Source organism: Xiphophorus hellerii, chromosome 3 (genome assembly GCF_003331165.1).
Source record: "Xiphophorus hellerii strain 12219 chromosome 3, Xiphophorus_hellerii-4.1, whole genome shotgun sequence".
In the NCBI taxonomy this organism is placed as follows: Eukaryota; Metazoa; Chordata; class Actinopteri; order Cyprinodontiformes; family Poeciliidae; genus Xiphophorus; species Xiphophorus hellerii.
In genome coordinates, this window is record NC_045674.1 from 16,205,781 (window position 1) to 16,225,628 (window position 19,848).

Here is a 19,848-nt window from a genome sequence, read left to right on the forward strand (position 1 = left end):
GAGGTAGCGACTAGGTGATGAAATGCTTAATGAAAATAATAAAAATGGAACTTAAAATAACTAAGGAATCCCAGCAAGGAACAGACAAGGAACAAAAGACATGGAAGGAGTAACAAGACAGGGAACCGAGGAAGCGAAAGAAATCAGCAGTGAGCAACAAAGAATGATGATCTTTATTACTGAGGAGTTTGATAACAGAGAACAAGTGGCTGATTAGCAACAGGATGCAGCTTAGAGTGGAACAGGCAGGCTGAGGGAGAGAAAGAGTGATGGCACGAGAAGAGCAGAGGAAGATTAACACAAACTCTAACAGTAAACAGAAATGATAAAATAAATAAATACACAAGATTTAACAAAAGACAGATCTAAACACAAATGAGCAATTGAGGAAAGACTGATACAGAGTAAATCAAGTATAAAAGACAAAAAACAAAACTGAGCACAAATAAACAAGAAATTAATCAAAAATAGAAACACAGATGAGAAATAAACAAAACTAACTGGCTTTTAAAAGCTGGGGAGGTGATCAGTGGCAAGTGGAGCAGGTGAGACATGAACTTTGGTAACAGAGGGAGGAATGTGTTCAGGATGACCAGATAATGTCTGAGAGAACAAAATAATTATACTAAAACTCTGAGTTGTTTGAGTTCTCACCAAAGTGAACTTTTGTCACGACTCATTAAAAAAAAAGGGAAATAAAACCATTCCATCATCATTTTGTATTCACATGTTGTAGTAAAGATTCTGTATGTGGGTTTAGTTTCAGAACCGTTTGACGTTTTTAGAGCTGGGCCACGCGCTCGAATCAAGGCGCTAACAAAACCACACCACGGAAGTTTCTCATGAGGTCGTGACAGGAAGCAAAGGTAAAAGGCGAAATCGTGACCCCGTTGTGAACATGGCGACCTTTGTGTCACACTGCAGAAGAAGAGTGCAATTCAAATGTAGTTTATGCCATAAAATACATCATTTTGTCCCCCACTTTTGCCTAATTACTGCATGTAAAACTGCTCATCTGTGCTTATAAAAATATAAGGTAAAGTGTTTTTGCTTTATGGCGCTTCTTATCTGTGACTCACACAGAGTCAGAGTTTAAGGAGCGATGAAGTTACAACCTTTTAAGAGTAAGAGGATCTTACTTTCTGTGAAGCTGAGATGCTTTTGATAACTGAGGCTTGACTTTTGTCCTCCACTATGACGACATTACAGTTATGGGTAATTTTAGTGTCATAAACCAATGGAGACAATAATTGAAGAAATGATTTGGTTGCAATTTTAAAATAGGATATAGGGATCCATTTTATATTATCTTACAAAACACTGTAAAACAGGTAATAAAATACTGCACAAAGGTAATGCATGATGCTAAATCAGATAAAATACCTTTGAGCAGGACTTTTTGTTTCCTGCTCAACAGGAAGCAAAAAAAAACATACAATAATTTTAACTAAGCAAATAAAAAGTCAGTTTTTTGTAATAAAGGGAAACTTAAATGTGAAAAATAAATATAAGTATCATCTATATACTTAAAGTTTGTTTGTTTTGACTTAAAACAGGTTACTTTGTGACAAATAATTTTCTACTAATGTATTTTAATTGTACTACTTAAATAGCAGAAAATCACAATTTGAAGTGTACTATAAAGTGGAACAACTTTTACTTTGTACACTTTAAGTATATGGCTTTATTTGTATTATCACCATGCTTGATTAGTAAAACTTAAGAGTGCCATTTTTGTGAAATTATTATATTTAAAATCGATTTAGATGTATTTCCATGTGGATTTCACACCAGCACCCTTAAGGAGTATGAGGAGAGACGTTTACATTAAGGTTAATTAATTATCCAAACTATTAAGGTGTTCTTTAAAAAACCAAAGCTGGGACAAGTGCAGCTTGGATCCACGCCCCTAGCCGCAGTTGACAGAGCAAATCAATAATTAAGCAATAAATCAATGAAGCTCCGAGGCTGTCCGACTGATAGGAGCCCAAAACCCGCCTGAGCCAAAGCTGAGAGGAAGGCAAACATTTAGAGACGGGACCGGTTTCATTTGTAGAAGCTGCTTGGCCATGTGAGGAGGGACCAGAAGGAGGAAGCGCAGGAAGAAGAGGAGGGACGTCATTTACTGTGATCATCTCGTATTGAAATAGTCAGAAGGCTGTGAGAGAGGAAGGAAGGCGGCTGGAACACGGTAGGTCTGCTCCTGTCCACCTTAAATTTAGAGACCGCTCCATGCTGTGAATTGTGGGATAAAACGCGATTTCTCTTCTGTTTTAAAGTAAATGCCTGCGATGTACTTTTATATAAACAGCTTGTGTTTGTGTATAAACACAAGCTGAACCGCACCACTTAAAATTTCTTTTTTTAGTTTAGTTTATGCCAAACATGATGAGGTTGGTGTTTACATTTGGAAAAACTGACAGGCTCCTCTTCCTCTGACAGGACAAACATGGGGAAGGAAAGCGAGATGGAAATGAAGTCCGAAGTCAAACATTTTCAAAATGGAAGTCTGGGGTAATAAAAACATGTTTCTATTTAATTCTTTTTACCTTACTACCTATAACTTTAAGATTTATTTTGTTTCTTGTATTTTACATGAGCAGTTTTTTCCCTGTTTGCTTAACTACTGATACAACTCACGTTTTTAAAGATACGTCTCTGTCATCTAATCTATGATAGAGAAAAGATCATAGATTAGGACGCTTATATTTAAAGTAATATTTTATTTAATCCTTATCCTGGAGGTTAACTTTTTTTTTTTTCAATGAAGACCTGTCCAAGAAGGCATTTAAGCAATTCGCAGAAAGTTTTACATTAACATCAAAATGCGTAAATTAGAAAAAGTCAGTCACTAATTCTACCAGGTACAAAGTCCAGCTGAGGACTAGATCAGTTACAGTTTTTATAAGAACTGATGCAGACACGCATTAAGATATAATGTAATACTCAGATTATTCTGTGAGCAATGTACAAAATAAGAGCACTTATATCCACCAAGTTCAGAAAAAAAAATGTTGGTATTTTAACATAAAACATGGAGCTGTGTTAGGAATGGAAACAAATAAGAGAAAAGTTTGCCCGTCATATTATTTTTCCCTTAACCAAAGCGAAGAAATACACAATAATCTGTTTGATTCAATGAATAATTAATACATAGAATCCAAATAGTGAATAATCTGGATAGAAATTAACAATATTATATGCTCTTCTTCTGTGTACATACGCACATTCAAGTCAACCTCTGCACTCACACTCATGGTTTTGTCACACGTTATTAAAAATGTAGTGTAACAATGTTTTTAGGATATTTTCTTGATAGTTGAAAGTCATCTGCACTTTTAAAGTGACAGTGATATTGATAAAAATGTAAAATAAAGCAGAATCTAATATTAGGCCTTTTACAATTTTCTAAAAATTAACTTGTATCCGTTTTCCAGAACACTTTGTTCAAGCTGAAGGATTTTGAAATATTTAATCGATCACGCAGGTAAACAGCTTAGAAACTTGGACTTATGTTAAATTATAATTTTCCATAACAAATTATTGTCCAGCTTCTTCAGGGCGAAATCAGATTTTTGATGCTTCAGGAATAAAGCAGTATTTCATAAAAAGCCGATTTGTTAGAGAACATCTTTTGTGCTGAACTGTTGCAGTGAGAAAGAAGAGAATGATGAAAAGAAAAGTAAAAAGAAAAAGAAGAAGGAAAAGGAGCCGAAGGAGCCCATGGTCGGCCCACTCTCTGTGGTAAGCGCCTCTGATCCCCTCCTGTGAGGAAAAGTGTCTTCATCTGTAAAACGGTTATTCAGTTTTTATTTCCTGTCGATTAAAAAGTGTTTGTGTGAATGGAAAGCAGTAATAATCCAGTTTCTGAGAGTAGAGTGAAATGAAAGACATAAAAACTCGTGTTAAAGCCGAGGCTGCATGAGGTGTGCTCTTACAAGCATAACAGGACAGTGTGTGAAAAGTACAGTACGAGGGGAAGCTGGAGATCGGATGGGAGTGCATTACATCCTCCTGTTGTTCAGCTTCACTCCGCCGGTCTCCTGCTGTTTTCGGATAACGCCCCCCCGCAGGACCTCTGATGTCTCTGTTTTTTGTGCAGTTCAGGTTTGCAGACAGATGGGACATCCTGATGATCTTCGTTGGGACTGTGATGGCCGTGGCCAATGGGGTCGTTCTCCCTCTCATGTGCATCGTCTTCGGAGACATGACGGACAGTCTTGTTAACAGCGCCATACCCAACATCACCGCAAACTACTCCAGTGAGTGTGTTCATGGTTAGGCCTGTCGCAATAAGGAATAAATCAATTAATCGCACAATAGATTAAAACAAACTTGCTCATTTTCATTTACATGATTTATTGCAAATGTGACAAAAATCTTCAGTCTCTACTTTTTTATTTATTTTTATTTTATTTGTCTTTTAAGGACAATTTTGTTTACAGAAACTCAGCAATTCATTTTATTTGTTGCTATTGCCTTACTATACTGCTGCCATGATGATATTTGAAAATGGTCTCAAAGCAACAATATTATCGTTTATCGTGATAACTTCCGGGACAATTTATCTCTCAGTAAAACTTATTGTAACAGGCTTATTCATGGCAGAGACCAATATCTTTTTTTGAAAAATAATTTTAGATTTATATCTATGACAATGTGGTCCATAAAGGACAGATCTATTCAGCCTAATTCTATACTTTGCTTTATTTATTTCACATTATATTTGGAATTTCTAATTTCTGAACCATTTGATAGGTTTGTTGCAGTTTATTTTTACAAGTTTGACCAAGGAATTCAACCTACTGTTTTTCTCAATTTTAATATCCTATCTGTTTTACATTCGCTGTTAAATTCCTAATTGCACTGAGCAAAAAATGGTTCTTTGGTTTACATTGTTGCTGATTTCTGCGCTCTACCATCTCTGTTAAGACCAGAGGGGAGGTGCAAGTGACAAATCCTGTTCTTAACCTTTTTAATGGGTCATATTTCTGTAAAGTACAAATGAGGAAAAATGTTCCTTTTTGAGGTTTAAGTAATAAAATGAAGAGAAATTCATTAGTTTTGACTTCTGTTGCTAATAGAAGTTAGTCGCCACAACAAATATCATCAGCCTAAACATGAACAAAGCAGAATTAGCTTTCTTTATTCTTCTGTATACTTAAAAAAAACCTTTTTATTTTGTGAAATTTGTTTAAATCTCTACTTTTTTAACTATAGATTTTCTTTTAGCCAATTGAGAACATTACAGAGGCAATTCTAATCATGTACAATCTCTGTTTTCAGATGCCTCATTCCCACCAAGCATGTACAGCGATTTAGAGAAGGAAATGACGACGTAAGATTTTATATAACCAACTCGACTGCAAGGAATTGTGTCCAAATCCAGTTCTAAGTCAGGCTTTGTGTGTCCGCTCTCCCAGCTTTGCCATCTACTACTCCATCTTGGGAGCCGTCGTGCTGATTGCCGCCTACCTGCAGGTGTCCCTCTGGACGCTGGCGGCCGGACGGCAGGTGAAGCTCATCCGCAAGCTGTTTTTCCACAGAATCATGCAGCAGGACATCGGCTGGTTCGATGTCAACGAGACGGGAGAGCTCAACACGCGGCTCACAGAGTGAGTGGGTAGCAGAGAAATCGCACACACAGCTTCATGTTCATCCCATACAAGCAGTGTAGAGGTCTGTGAAGTGGGAATGTTACGTTACTCTGGCGGTTGTTGGTGAACTCGGTGGTTCTGTTCTCATTTGCAGTGACGTCTACAAAATCCAAGAGGGCATTGGTGACAAGGTGGGGATGTTGATTCAGAGTTTCAGCAGCTTCATCGCAGCCTTCATCATCGGTTTCACCAAAGGCTGGAAACTCACCCTCGTCATCCTGGCTGTGAGTCCGGCTCTGGGCATCTCAGCTGCACTTTTCAGTAAGGTACGGTAATGTAAGCTCTCTAACTAGGGATTTTATTTCTTTGGTCATTTTATTTGGGAAACAGTGTTCCTATTTTTTCTATTGACAGGTTTATTTATATTGCAAGTTTAGAAAAAAATCTCACAGCAAAAGCGTCACATTCTGTTTTCCCTTAGCTAGTAAACATGAATTAAAAGTTAAAGTAATATATTTGGTTGCTTGGTCATCAAAAGGAAAGTATATGATATAATAGCCCTGATATGATGTAAAATAATTCATTTTGGACCAGGTGTTTCCTGTCCTTGCCCTGTTTAGACTTAAAGGCTGCTCTAACGTCAGGTTATAACTATTTCAGGTGGAAAATGCAATACTGATGCTAGCCTCTGATTCACAACTTCTAGTTCCTCAGTTAAATAAGTGAAGCTTTTTTGTTAGTTTAAACATAAGGTTGTGAAATGTTGTTCTACTGAATCTAAAAAACAAATTCTGTATTAGTTTCTGATATTCTTCTCATCTTGCTTCTTTCCCTGCTTGAACAGCTGCTGGCGAACTTCACAACCAAAGAGCAGAGTGCATATGCCAAAGCCGGCGCTGTGGCGGAGGAAGTGCTCTCCGCCATCAGGACAGTGTATGCCTTCAGCGGACAAAAGAAGGAGATCGAGAGGTGTGTCTGCGTGTGTGTTGAAGCTAAACATCAGCTGCAGTTTCATCTAAAAGCATGTTTTTGGGGAGGAACTGGAGTATTTTTTTGTTGTTGAACAAAGTAAAACATCTGTGTATGAATGTTGTGTGGTAAATGATTATAGAGTCAGCAGGGAAAAGCTGTAACTGGATAAAACCCTTTTGTGCCGACACTAATGCTGCATTTGTTGTGCTCCTGTTTCATTGCAATCTGATTTCACTTGTGCATTTTTGTTCCTTTCCATGCCCGGCTCTGGGCATGTCTGCCGTATCCCAGATATCACAAGAACTTGGAGGATGCTAAGTCGATGGGGATAAGGAAGGCGATCTCTGCCAACATCGCCATGGGATTCACCTTTCTGATGATCTACCTGTCTTACGCTCTGGCCTTTTGGTACGGCAGTACCCTCATCATGAATAATGAGTACACCATTGGATCTGTGCTCACTGTATGTAAACACACTTTGGATCATTTAATTTGCTCCTTTATGGACTAAAGACGCTTTTGCTAAAGCCAGTATCAACATTACCTTTTATTAGGTGTTCTTTGTTGTGATTATTGGAGTGTTTGCAATGGGGCAGACTTCTCCCAACATCCAGACGTTTGCTAGCGCCCGCGGAGCCGCCCACAAGGTGTACAGCATCATCGATCATGTGAGTAGCGAAACGGATATGACCCAAAGCACACTTTATTTTTCTCCTGCGGGAGAGTTGTCAGATTTTATCACTGAATGTGCTCTGCTGGACTTTGGCACTCTGTGGAGCGGCTTTGAAGCAGCCGACAGGCCGAACTGTAATGATGTGAAGGATTTTTCTCTAATTGGAGCGCCTGCTGCTTCAGAGGAGGAACTGCAGGTCATTCGGCTGAAGCAGCACAGCTGTGGCTCAGTTTATTGTACCTGAACTCAATAAATTCACATCCACACTGTGAATATTAACCCACCTTTTTTATTTGTTATATTAGTAGTATGTATTTTAACCTTAATATTTGAATGAAAAATGTTTTAATACAAGTTTATGTAAAATAAGCAGCTTGTTTAGATAGTTATTTGTGATCTTGCTGTGTGTGATGCATTCATTCTCCAAATCACTGACCAATAAGTGTTTGCATGTTGATACAAGTCTGAAATATTATGTTGTTTTTATATATATTCCTTCCTCTTGTCCATTTTATTGCAAGGTACAAAGGTGACTTATAGATAAGTTTTACTATGTAATCACAAAGGTGAGCCTCCAATAAAACATTTGCAGTTTACCAACACATGCAGCACTATAAAAAAAAAAAAAGTTTTAACCAGCTTTACTTTTTTAAGTTCTCAAATTCTTTGGAAAAGAGTTTGAGAACTCTTTCTAGCCCAGGCTAGAAATAAGTGAAAAAAAGTGTATTGAGATTTATGTTGGACATTTTGAAAACGTGAAACAAAAAAAGCTAAATGTCTCGAGCTTTGGAAAAACAGGGGTTGATGAAGGCTGAGGCTGAACATTCATCAGCTGCAAAACAGGGCAGAGAATAATCTTTGCATGTGTTTGAGTCTTACTGCATCAAGAAAAGAAGTCAAAACACAAAGAACTGTGGAAATAAACATTTGGTCGAGTTAAACATGCTCCCCCTAACCTGGAAGGCAAACAGCCTTCCTCCTATTGTTTGTTTGAGGTTATTATAGGAATATTTTTTTTATCCCGGTTTGGACAAACTACAAACCTTTACACGCTGTTTTCTCCGCAGAACCCAACCATCGACAGCTATTCACAGACGGGCTTTAAGCCGGACTTCATCAAAGGAAACATAGAGTTCAAAGATATCCACTTCAGCTACCCGTCCAGGCCTGATGTCAAGGTCGGTTCCTAACCTTTGACGATAATTTAAAAAAATCTTGTAAATTAGATTTTTAATCTCGATACGTTTTTGTTTTGTTTTTTCTTCCTGGTAAAACAAATAAAAACGCTGTAATTTCAAACTTTATCACACACCTAACATTGGTGTCTTTTCCAGATATTAGATGAAATGTGTTTAAGTGTGAGCAGTGGACAGACCATGGCGCTGGTGGGCAGCAGTGGATGTGGTAAAAGCACGACGATCCAGCTGCTGCAGAGGTTCTACGATCCTCAGGATGGATTTGTAAGTCATGTTTCTAAAGATTTTGTCAGGTGACGGTAAATTAAGTTCCACGTAAAATCCTTTGGAAGTAAAGTTAGTTTAAAAATAGTCCAAATTTAGAGGAAGACTGTAATATTTGGGAGCCATTTACCACATTTTTTCAGAGTTGCATTTTTGCTGATATGCGTCAGTAAAAATCTATAAGGGTGAAGCAAAATCTAATGGCTTTGATTTTTATTCCTACCCCTTCTAAAATGATTCAGCCATATTGTTGTTTTCTGTAAAATTCACATGATATTTTTAATATGTGCAGGATGTTCTATGCGACTTTTTTATAATACATATTTTTGGTAACCATGGCCACAGCAGGCGACATGTAATTTTAAACAGTGGTCTTTCCATAAATGTTCCTGTAATGTAGTTTGTATGCTCAGCAGATGGAAAATAAAACTAGGACAAGGAAGTTTGTACCAGAATTTTCACTTTAACATCAGTACTGTGGTTGTTTGTTTGCACATGTGCAGTTAAAACACTTTTTCTAGTAATGTTTAAAAAGAATAATACTACTCAACAAAATGTAGTCAGTGAGTAGATTGAACTCATAACTGTGGGTGAGAATCTTCTGTTTTTGATTGTTGCAGGTATCTATCGATGGTCACGACATCCGCTCTCTTAACGTGAGCTACCTGAGGGGAATGATCGGCGTGGTGAGCCAGGAGCCCATCCTGTTCGCCACCACCATCGCCGAGAACATCCGCTACGGGCGGCCTGACGTGACGCAGATGGAGATCGAACAAGCTGCCAAGGAAGCCAACGCTTACGACTTCATCATGAACCTTCCTGATGTAAACTCTGAGTTTTGCTACCATTTCAGCTACATTACTAATTTACTCTGCACATACTTTGCTAATGTGGAGATTTTATGTTTTTGAGCAGAAGTTTGAGACCCTGGTCGGTGACCGAGGGACTCAGATGAGCGGAGGACAGAAGCAGAGGATTGCGATTGCTCGAGCTTTGGTCCGCAACCCCAAAATCCTTCTGCTGGACGAAGCCACGTCTGCGCTGGACGCTGAGAGCGAGACCATTGTTCAAGCTGCACTGGATAAGGTACAGCTTCTGCAATGTGCAATCATCAAAATGATTTCTGAGAGGACCTTCGATCTTTGATTTGAGGACCTTATTTTTTACATTTGTTTTTCAATCTCTTTGGGTGCACAGGTTCGACTGGGTCGTACGACACTAATTGTGGCTCACCGCCTCTCAACAATCAGAAATGCCGACGTGATTGCAGGCTTCCAGCAGGGTAAAGTTGCAGAGTTGGGCACTCACAGTGACCTGATGGCGAAACACGGAGTCTACCACACGCTGGTCACCATGCAGGTAATAGGAAAACACCTTCCGGTTTCTCCAAATGCTCTCCGGTAAATTAAGTTCATTGTGGTTTTCCTTTGTCCTCTTTGCAGACCTTTCAGAAAGCAGAGGATGATGAGGATGAAGGCGAGCTGTCCCCAGGTGAGAAAAGTCCCGTGAAAGACCCCATGAGAGAGTCTACGCTGCTGAGGAGGAAGTCTACAAGAGGATCCTCGTTCGCTGCTTCAGCTGGAGAGAAAGGAGAAAAGGGAAAGAACGATGAGGACAAAGCAGAAGAAGTGAGCCTTGTGTTTATATTTCTGCAGAGGAAGAATAAGACATTCGGTTAACAAACTTCAGCTCTGATTCTTGTTATCTACCAGACATCAAACCTCAAACTTTAAAATGTTCTTCTGCAGGAGGAGGCCGTCCCCATGGTGTCGTTCTTTAGGGTTCTGCGCCTCAATGCTTCTGAGTGGCCTTATATTCTGGTGGGACTAATTTGTGCCACAATAAACGGAGCCATACAGCCTCTGTTTGCCGTCCTCTTCTCCAAGATTATCACTGTAAGTCGCCGCCAGTGCTGTAGTAAGTTTTTATTTTTATATATACATATATCATCTGGAAACTTTGTAGTGAATTGACTGTTTTGATTTCCTCCTAGGTGTTTGCAGAGCCAGATTTAGACGTTGTCAGAGAAAGATCAAACTTCTTCTCGCTCATGTTTGTCGCTATCGGAGTTGTTTGCTTTTTCACCATGTTTCTACAGGTAGTCACACACTCATTGGCTTTTGTTCTCACTGGACACAAGCATAATGGTAGGCTGGTTTAATCTTCTTTGTTTACTTTAGAGCCAGTAATAAAGCTGTATTAATATGAACAATTGTTCCTCACAATTAAAATTTGAATGTGAGGAGCAAGAAAAGAGCATATAAAATAAATTGCTGTACAGAAACTATAACGGAAATCCAAACAAATTAAATCCTTTAAGATCAAAACATTCCACTTGTTTCAATATCAAAGCTAAAAGATGCTTCAGTAAAAAAAGAAACAACCAAACCAGTTGCTGTGCTGTATGATTTGTTCATAATGATTGTACATGTGAACGACTCCATTAACATGTGTAACACAGAGATTCAGTCAGCCACTCTATCCACTCTGTAAACAAAATCCACGGCTTGCAACACAAATGTCACCCTAACCCCGATCAGGATGTCGCACAGTTTCATGTTACAGCGTTGCACCTTCCAACACTAAATAAAGATTGCAGAGCAACTGATGATTAATTAATGCATCTGGCACGACTCTGACATCTGATCGCGTTTTCTTTCCAGGGATTCTGTTTTGGAAAATCTGGAGAAATTCTCACCCTGAAGCTGAGGCTTGGTGCCTTCAAGTCCATGATGAGACAGGTGTGTGCACAAGCTGAATGAAACATTAATCTTGTTGCCATGTAAATTTGAGCTAAATCAGTCAGTCTTGTGAATCTAGAATAATAGTAATGGTGGGCTTACAAGTCTTTTTTTATTTGTGAATCATTAAGCATGTATATTTCCAAACTATAGATCATCTGTATAGAGGTTTTTGTGCTATAGCATCCTATTTTTACTATTGAAACCTATTGCTGTTACCTATTTTAACTTGTATTACAAGTGAAACATTAAGCAAGATTTCATTTAATTTTTCTGCATTTTTCAGGATAAAAAAACATTTTAATACAATATATAGATAGATAGGCCTGTTGCAACAAATAATAAATTGGTGATTAGTGAGCTGTATAATTTATCGTTTTTTTGTCTTTCTACTAAAAACTGGATGTCGAAAGGCTTCATTCTGGTGCTTTGGTCTCAACTAGCAGTTTTTTGTTGTTTTTTTTGACGGACAATTTTATTCATATTTCATCTCATTTGTTTCTGTTTTGTTTATTTATTTTGGATATTCAATGTTCATTTGAATTTAAAGTTTGTTAATCTTTGATAATGTTTTCTTGCATTATTTTGCCATTACATGATATTATTTAGATGGTCCCCAAACATCAATATTATCGTTTATTAAAATAGCTTCTGGAATAATTTATTCTCCCGCCAAAGTTGTTGTTGTTGTGACAGGTCTTATTATAGTCTTATCATTGTTGTGCTGCAGGATCTCGGGTGGTTTGACAGCCCCAAAAACAGTACCGGGGCGCTCACCACCAGACTGGCTACAGACGCAGCCCAAGTGCAGGGGGTGAGTCGCAGCTTCCTCAAGCTCGTTTGTATCTGTGATCCACAGCTAACATCCCCGATGTTCTTTTCTTATTGTTTCTAATTCCTCAGGCGTCAGGAGTGCGCCTGGCGACCTTCGCCCAGAACATCGCCAACCTCGGCACCGGTGTGATCCTGGCGTTTGTGTACGGCTGGGAGCTAACGCTGCTGATTTTGGCCGTGGTGCCCGTCATTGCGCTGGCCGGAGCCGTTCAGATGAAAATGCTCACTGGACATGCAGCCGAAGACAAAAAGGAGCTGGAGAAGGCTGGAAAGGTGGGGATTGACCTTCTGTAAAAGTTACTGCAGACTCTGTGATGAGACTAATGTTTTTTATGCTCTTCATCCACAGATAGCCACAGAGGCTATAGAGAACATCCGTACTGTTGCCTCTCTCACAAGAGAACCAAAATTTGAGTCTTTGTATCAGGAAAATCTCGTAGTTCCTTATAAGTAAGTCCAGATATTTAATCAGATATAATTTAAGCTGAACATTTCTCATCAGGAACTTGACTTTCCCGTAATTTCTGCACAGGAACTCTCAGAAAAAGGCCCATGTGCACGGCTTCACCTTCTCCTTCTCCCAGGCGATGATCTACTTTGCCTACGCAGCCTGTTTTCGATTCGGAGCCTGGCTCATCATACAAGGAAGGATGGATGTGGAGGGAGTATTCCTGTGAGTAACGTCCTATCTCCTCATCATGTCAGCTTAGGATCAGAAAAATATTCCTCAATTGAGAATATCTAGACAAACTAGAGGACTCTTTTATGGCGTTAATCATTACACTTGTCCTTGTGGTGATTCACTGCACATACAAACACGTGTTGGGATCATACAGTTATGGAGCAGTTTACTGCTGGAAAGACTTATGGCCCCCATTCATATTGTGCCTGTTATCTAAAGATAGAGTCTGAAGTTCACTGAACTGTACGACCACATAAAACTATAAATATTAACTCCAATCATGTTGGAGTCTCTGAGGCAAACCATTTGATTATAAAAACCAAAACGGCCTTTCTAGGAAACTTGACAGAAAACATTTACAGATGAAATCAAACGCTGTGTAAAACAATATGATTTAGTTCTCACTTGTTGATTAATTATGACTAAATTGTTTTAAATATTATCAGGATTAGTTCATTTAGTGAAATCACAGGATAATGAGAATTTTCTGTTTAATGTCAAAAGAAACAATAAAAAAAAAACAGACTATAGCTATAGGCATACAAAACATAGCAAAATTACTCATGAAACACTGTATATGATGAGATTTGTCTAAAATATAATACTTGTAAAGAAAACACAGAGCTGATCCTAAGTCAGTTACAAACAGCAGCAGAAAAAAAGGGGGAGGAGCTGTCGGTTACGGGTTGCTATGGTAACCGCCTACTGCCTTGTTGACTAAACAAAATTAATTCAATGAATAAACAAACAAATTTTGACAAACTTCACATCGATAATGTTAAGATAAAACCCTGTTACACACACCCCAGTGGCAGCTTTGTAAACAGTTTACCACTCTAATGTGTGTTTTGCTGGTCTGCCTCAGCGTGATTTCTGCGGTTCTGTTCGGAGCCATGGCCGTCGGCGAGGCCAACTCCTTCGCTCCGAACTATGCCAAGGCCAAAATGTCCGCCTCCCACCTGCTGATGCTGCTGAACAAAGAGCCTGAGATCGACAATCTGTCTGAGCAGGGAGACAAGCCGGTACGACACCAAGCCACACACACCCACAGAACCGCACTCACAGTACAGTCAGGCCTCTAAGCAAACCCAATGTCACGCAACGCCTCCTCTCTCTCTGACCCCAGGACACATTTGATGGTAACGTGAGCTTTGAGAGTGTGAAGTTTAACTATCCGTCGCGGCCTGACATACCAATCCTGCGAGGCCTGAATCTGAGCGTGAAGAAGGGAGAAACTCTGGCCCTGGTGGGGAGCAGCGGCTGTGGAAAGAGCACCACCATCCAGCTGCTGGAGAGGTTCTACGACCCCAGAGAGGGCCGAGTGGTGAGGACCGAACACACACCTCCGCCCTGCAACCAGCCGGCTCATCCTGTTGATGGTTAATGTTTAGCTGCACTCTGTGTTTATGGCTCATTGAGAGATTACAGGGTAAATTTAGCAGGTGAACTTTAATCTATGAAACAAGAGAAAACAATTTATGGAGTTCAGATGGGGAGCATTTACTTTTATCTGCTGCTGTTAACACCAACTGCTATTGTTTTATTCTTAGCCAAAAAAAAAAGATTAAATTAGATATAACAGTATGAAAGCTTTTTAGAAATGTTACAACCTTACCCCTTTTTTAGTAAACTATTAGGAACTGTAATTACCTTTTTCTATAGGCAAGAGAGAAAATGTTTTCTGTAAACATTGAAAGCTTGACAGATTACATTTTAAAATGACTCATAAGTAACATAATCTTCTAGAAGATAATCATTAATAACATACATTTTAACCACAACTAACAATTTAATAAATCATAGATGAAGCTGAGAAGATCAGATTACACCAAATAGAAGAACCGTCTTGTAAAGCTGACAAAATAACTATGATGTCCCTTAATACAAAACAAATTAATCTGAAATCAATCTGAGATCACAAGAATTGGAAAATTCAACAATATATGGCTTTCAGACAGTGGGATGTAATGAAATATAAGTGCTTTGTTACTGTACTCGAGTACACTTAAGTAGATTTACTCGTGGGTATTTTTGACTTTTATTCCACTACATTCAACAGTAAAGCATCTTTATGTTTTTGCTCTGCTCTCCAGGTGATGGACAAAATCGACGTCAAACAGCTGAACATCTGCTGGCTCAGATCTCAGATCGGCATCGTGTCCCAGGAGCCGGTGCTGTTCGACTGCACGCTAGCGGAAAACATCGCCTACGGAGACAACACCCGCAAAGTGACCATGGAGGAGATAGAGGCAGCTGCCAAAGCCGCCAACATTCATAACTTCATAAATGAACTGCCTCAGGTAAATGTGTTTATTCAGCTCATTTTAGATCAACACAGCAGAACAACCAACATCAGGACTTCCCTAGATTTATCCCTCTGCCCGTCTCCTCTCAGTCCAGGTAGAGGTTAAAATAACTCGATCAGAAATGTGATGCTCCTCCGACGCTACATGAACACAAGTCACTTGATATGTGGTGTCACTCCTTCAACAGATGTTAAAATACATCAGTTTTTATTCCTGTCAAAGAACAAGAAATATATGTTGCCAAATATATAATGGCAAATAAATTTTTTTTAAAAATTGAGATATTAAAAAAGGTTTCAGGTACTAAGAAAAATATTTTTAATGGCGTATTGTTACAAAACAGCAGGCTTTAAGAATAATAATCCTGAATTAAATACACATTAAGCAAACTGATGATTACTCTGATTTCATGGTTATTTGACAGATTTAGCAAAGTTTTATATACTCACTACAGTAAATACATAGGAAGACATTAAAGGAGATATTACTGTGTTTTTCTGATTATATTTTTTATTTTGGTTTTGAGAATAATTTAGGCAATTTACAACAAAAAAACAGTCATATGCATCAAATTACTAGTCACTCACCAACATTGTTGAAAGTTGCAACACATCATCAGTAGTTTGAGGATTAAGGATTGGTTTGACGCGACGCCTTTTTTATCCTTTAATCGTCTTAGTGTGGCAAAAAAATTACAGTCATATTATATAAACTGGAATATCATTTATTTATTTTAGTTGCTCAACTAAGTGAAACGCATTATACAGGTTAATTAATCACAGACAGATATTTTCAATCCTTTATTTCTGTTAATTGTGATGCTTTTCCACCTACAGCTAAAAAATCTGACTAGAATATTACAGCAGTCTCATAAAATAATTTTTAATACAGAAATGTATTTCTGCGATACCTGCTTATCGACTGTTATTTTCTAAAGATAACTTTTTAATTTGGCAAACGAGTTTTGTCTGAACTCACGTTCTAATTTATTGACTGTATATTAATATATGATCAGCAGGCAGAGATATGAACTGTGATGATTGTGAAACAGAATTACAGCTTCAGATAAGGCAGAAACAACTGAGGCGGTCTGGAGGAAAGTTTATCTGAACAGAGTATGATGCAACCTGAAACAATAGACTGATAGTTTTTTCTAAAGGACTTTTATTTAGGAAACGTTTTAAAGCTGCAACAAAAAATCTGAGATAATTTTTAGCAGTTTTTATCAAGGACGTATCTTTATGAAGTTTGAAAGGTCTCCGGTCCATCAGATAAAATCTCTGTCATGATATAGGAGGTTTTAAAGTTCTGATTTATTACATAAATATGCGGTTTTGATCATATTTTCTCAGGTTTGGAAATATGTGTTCATTATTACCTGATTTCTGGTTTTCAATGATTAAATCTGAAACTTAATCTGAAAATCTGTGTTTCATTTAAGAAACAGATAAAAACCCTTCTTGACTTACACTGACGTTCAAACTTTTAAAGACTATAAACCTGAAAGTAGTCACGCTCACCGATTATGTTTTTGTACTGCAAAATAATTAGTAATTTACGGTTTAGGATCCATTATCTACAAATGGAGAACTGTCAGCACCAGATTTAAAGCTGTAATTTACCAGATTGATGCCTTTTGTCAACTTTTTATGCGCTCAGCTTTAAACTCAGTCTAAGCTGTTTTCAATAATTAGGACAAAATACGCTCCAGGAAGGAAACTTCCTTTCACTCCCACAACATAAATTTCCTGAGAACATGAGACTGGATTACAGGAAGCTGCTTCCACGAATTTGTCTGTATTAACGTCTTGACGTGCCGCTCGCTCTGTTTCTGTCTGCTTGAGCAGAAGTACAACACTCAGGCGGGCGATAAGGGGACTCAGCTGTCCGGCGGTCAGAAGCAGCGAGTGGCCATCGCCAGGGCCATCCTCCGCAACCCGAAAGTGCTGCTCCTGGACGAGGCCACCTCTGCTTTGGACACAGAGAGCGAGAAGGTTTGTCCTTTCTGTTCTGTCACCTGATATCAGGTTACTAAATGATCTCCAAGCAGCTTGGCAAACAAAATCAATAGTGAAGATGCAAGAAAGTGTGATTGTTTAGCTAGAAAAGAGCTTTTTTTTTTCTTGGCTTTCAAAGGGACAAATTTCTCATATAACAATATTAAAGTGTGTCCTTAATAATACACAAGTTATTGATCCCTGCTGTGCTTAGGAACAATGAAGTAGTGCAGGAACTGCAAATAAATATAGTAAATATCACAGGCTTTGGGGGGAAAAACTGCTTTTTCTTAATATTAAGATAAGACTAACCTTCATTTTCATTGTGCCGACATGTGCAGTAGTACAGCGGGAGTGGACTCCTGACCCATTCAAAGTCCATAGGGAAATGCTGCATCAAAATCTATTGAATGAAAAAATTGTTGTATTATATGATATTGTCAGATCGAGATCCAATTGATTGCCCTGAGTTGTTGACTTTGCAGAAATCTGCCCTCCTTAGCCAGCACTTGGTGACAGCGAACAGGAATTACGTAAGAAGTCTGGATGCATTTAATTAAAAATAGGAGTACGTACGACCATGCAAGCAAAAACAATTGAGTTTTAGCATAAAATCTGAATTGACCTGCTGTGTGGCCTGCTGTCAGATCAATCAGCAAAGAGAGAACCATTTTTCTGCATAAGCCGGCCATTTATCAAAACCAACTTGTATGATTAAAAAGGAGGAACTCATCTGTAATGATAGGTTGTTGTTTTTTTCCAGAATGATGATTTGAAAACAGAAAAAACACAGAAACTAGGGGCCAGGTGTACTTTCTATAGGAAAGAAAAACAGAGACAGCGCTCTAGGTTAATGACAGAAATTTATATACTTTAATATTTGATTCTTTTTCTTTCCTTTGGTTTGTTATTTTGTTTGGATTTTCTTCATGTAAAGCACTTTGAATCGCCTTGCTGCTAAAAATTGTGCTATATAAATAAAATTACCTTACCTTACCTCCATCAGTTCATAAGACACACCAAAACTTGAAAACACTGAGCCAGATGTACCTTCATTTCGTTGCAGGTGGTGCAAGACGCCCTGGACCAGGCCAGCAAAGGCAGAACATGCATCATCGTGGCGCACCGTCTCTCCACCATCCGGAACGCCGACCGCATCGCCGTCTTCCAGGGAGGCGTGGTGGTGGAGCAGGGGACGCATCAGCAGCTGCTGGCAAAGAAGGGAGTCTACCACATGCTGGTCACCACACAGCTGGGCCACAGGACTGAGTGAGGGGAGGCTGGGAGCTTTGAGAGCTTTAAGGCTGGAGGAAGCACGTCGTGCCTTCACATCGATGCACTTACACTGGTCTATACAGAGCGACCTCAGTGGAGCGACGGCGACTGAAAGAGCTGGCTGCGCCTTGTGAGCTGCACTGTTAGTAGTTTTGCTGCTGTTGATTTGCCGTTGACACTTTATGGGTGTTTTTCACACAAAAAGGAAAAGATATATTGCTTTATGAAAGTAGGAAAAACCTGGATTGCATTTGTGCCTTTTTTTTTCACAGGAACTGTGGGAAATGTTCAACTGTAACATTTCTTCTGCTTTTAAACATCAGTTTATGTTTCTGATTGATTTAAACTGTGTTTGTAGAAATATTCATTAACTGAACTGCTTCATTAAACCTCATGTCTCATTACGTTCCTTGTAGCTTACAATGTATATTTTCTCCTTTAAATGTATTCAGATTTAAACCAGCTCTTTATTGGTCTTCATCATTGATGCTCTGATTCTTTTTTTTTTATGACCAGCTATGTTTTTATTGTTTCAAATCTATCTATTGTTCTAGTCTGAAAGCTTCATGCCTCCATGTTTTCCTGTTTGGATCCTTAGCTGCACATTACATAGCACTTAATGGCACATGTGTAAGCAGTAGCTATCTCCTCACACTCCTCTTTACCGACATGTTTGATGCACTCTGTTGAGCTTTGGTTCCAAAGTTGGGATTTCTCTGTGGCTTAAGATGACCTCCAGACATAAATGATTTAAAAAAATGCTTGTTAATAAATATTTGTTACAAGAGATAAAAATAGTTGTGATAAAGCGATAAAAATTTAATAATTGTGGAGAAAGTGGTTTACATTGTTACCTCTAGCTTTTGCTATCATATTGACAATGTTTGTACACTTAAGTTGCTGTTATTTTAATGGATTACAGATTGGGTGTTTTAAATGTATAAATAAAAATTGTTCAAGCAACAAAAAATATGTGAATGGGTAAATATGAGCTGAAATATGAGTAATGGTAATAAAAATAAACATTGCACTGGATTTATACTTTTATGTAAGGCCTAAACATGCCAGTTCATTTTAGGGTGGACTGTCTTGATGCAATATTGAAACTTTTGTGCATAATAAAGTGCAATTTAAATGCATCAGACATGCCGGGACCACTGGTGCTGAGTCGATATTCTGAGGTAAATGTAACTGGGTTATTAATATTTCAGTAATTTGTGAAAATGAGCCAAAAATGAGTGATAATAAAATTATGCATTCAAGCATTGAGCCATTTTTTCTTTGTGTGTTTACCTTGGGGACAAAAAAATC

At 38.5% G+C, this 19,848-nt stretch overlaps 1 protein-coding gene across 2 annotated transcripts; it reads left to right on the plus strand.

Annotated features, from left to right (window-relative positions):
* The first annotated feature begins 1,969 nt into the window (after positions 1 to 1,969).
* Positions 1,970 to 19,802, plus strand: abcb4 (ATP-binding cassette, sub-family B (MDR/TAP), member 4). Of its 2 annotated transcripts, XM_032558064.1 has the most exons (29): positions 1,998 to 2,191; positions 2,280 to 2,368; positions 2,443 to 2,514; positions 3,654 to 3,744; positions 4,103 to 4,262; positions 5,287 to 5,338; positions 5,424 to 5,615; positions 5,752 to 5,923; positions 6,442 to 6,566; positions 6,861 to 7,032; positions 7,124 to 7,237; positions 8,310 to 8,420; positions 8,577 to 8,702; positions 9,323 to 9,526; positions 9,618 to 9,788; positions 9,900 to 10,061; positions 10,145 to 10,330; positions 10,451 to 10,597; positions 10,696 to 10,800; positions 11,366 to 11,443; positions 12,174 to 12,257; positions 12,347 to 12,550; positions 12,627 to 12,727; positions 12,810 to 12,950; positions 13,825 to 13,981; positions 14,086 to 14,283; positions 15,053 to 15,259; positions 17,113 to 17,259; positions 18,329 to 18,938. In XM_032558064.1, the coding sequence occupies exons 3-29, from the start codon at positions 2,450 to 2,452 to the stop codon at positions 18,533 to 18,535; spliced, it is 3,879 nt and encodes a 1,292-aa protein (XP_032413955.1). In that variant the 5' UTR covers positions 1,998 to 2,191; positions 2,280 to 2,368; positions 2,443 to 2,449; the 3' UTR covers positions 18,536 to 18,938. The 2 variants fall into 2 exon arrangements, with proteins under 2 accessions (XP_032413954.1, XP_032413955.1); XM_032558063.1 differs by lacking the exon at positions 2,280 to 2,368 and having other exon boundaries at positions 1,970 to 2,191; positions 18,329 to 19,802.
* The last annotated feature ends 46 nt before the right edge of the window (positions 19,803 to 19,848 follow it).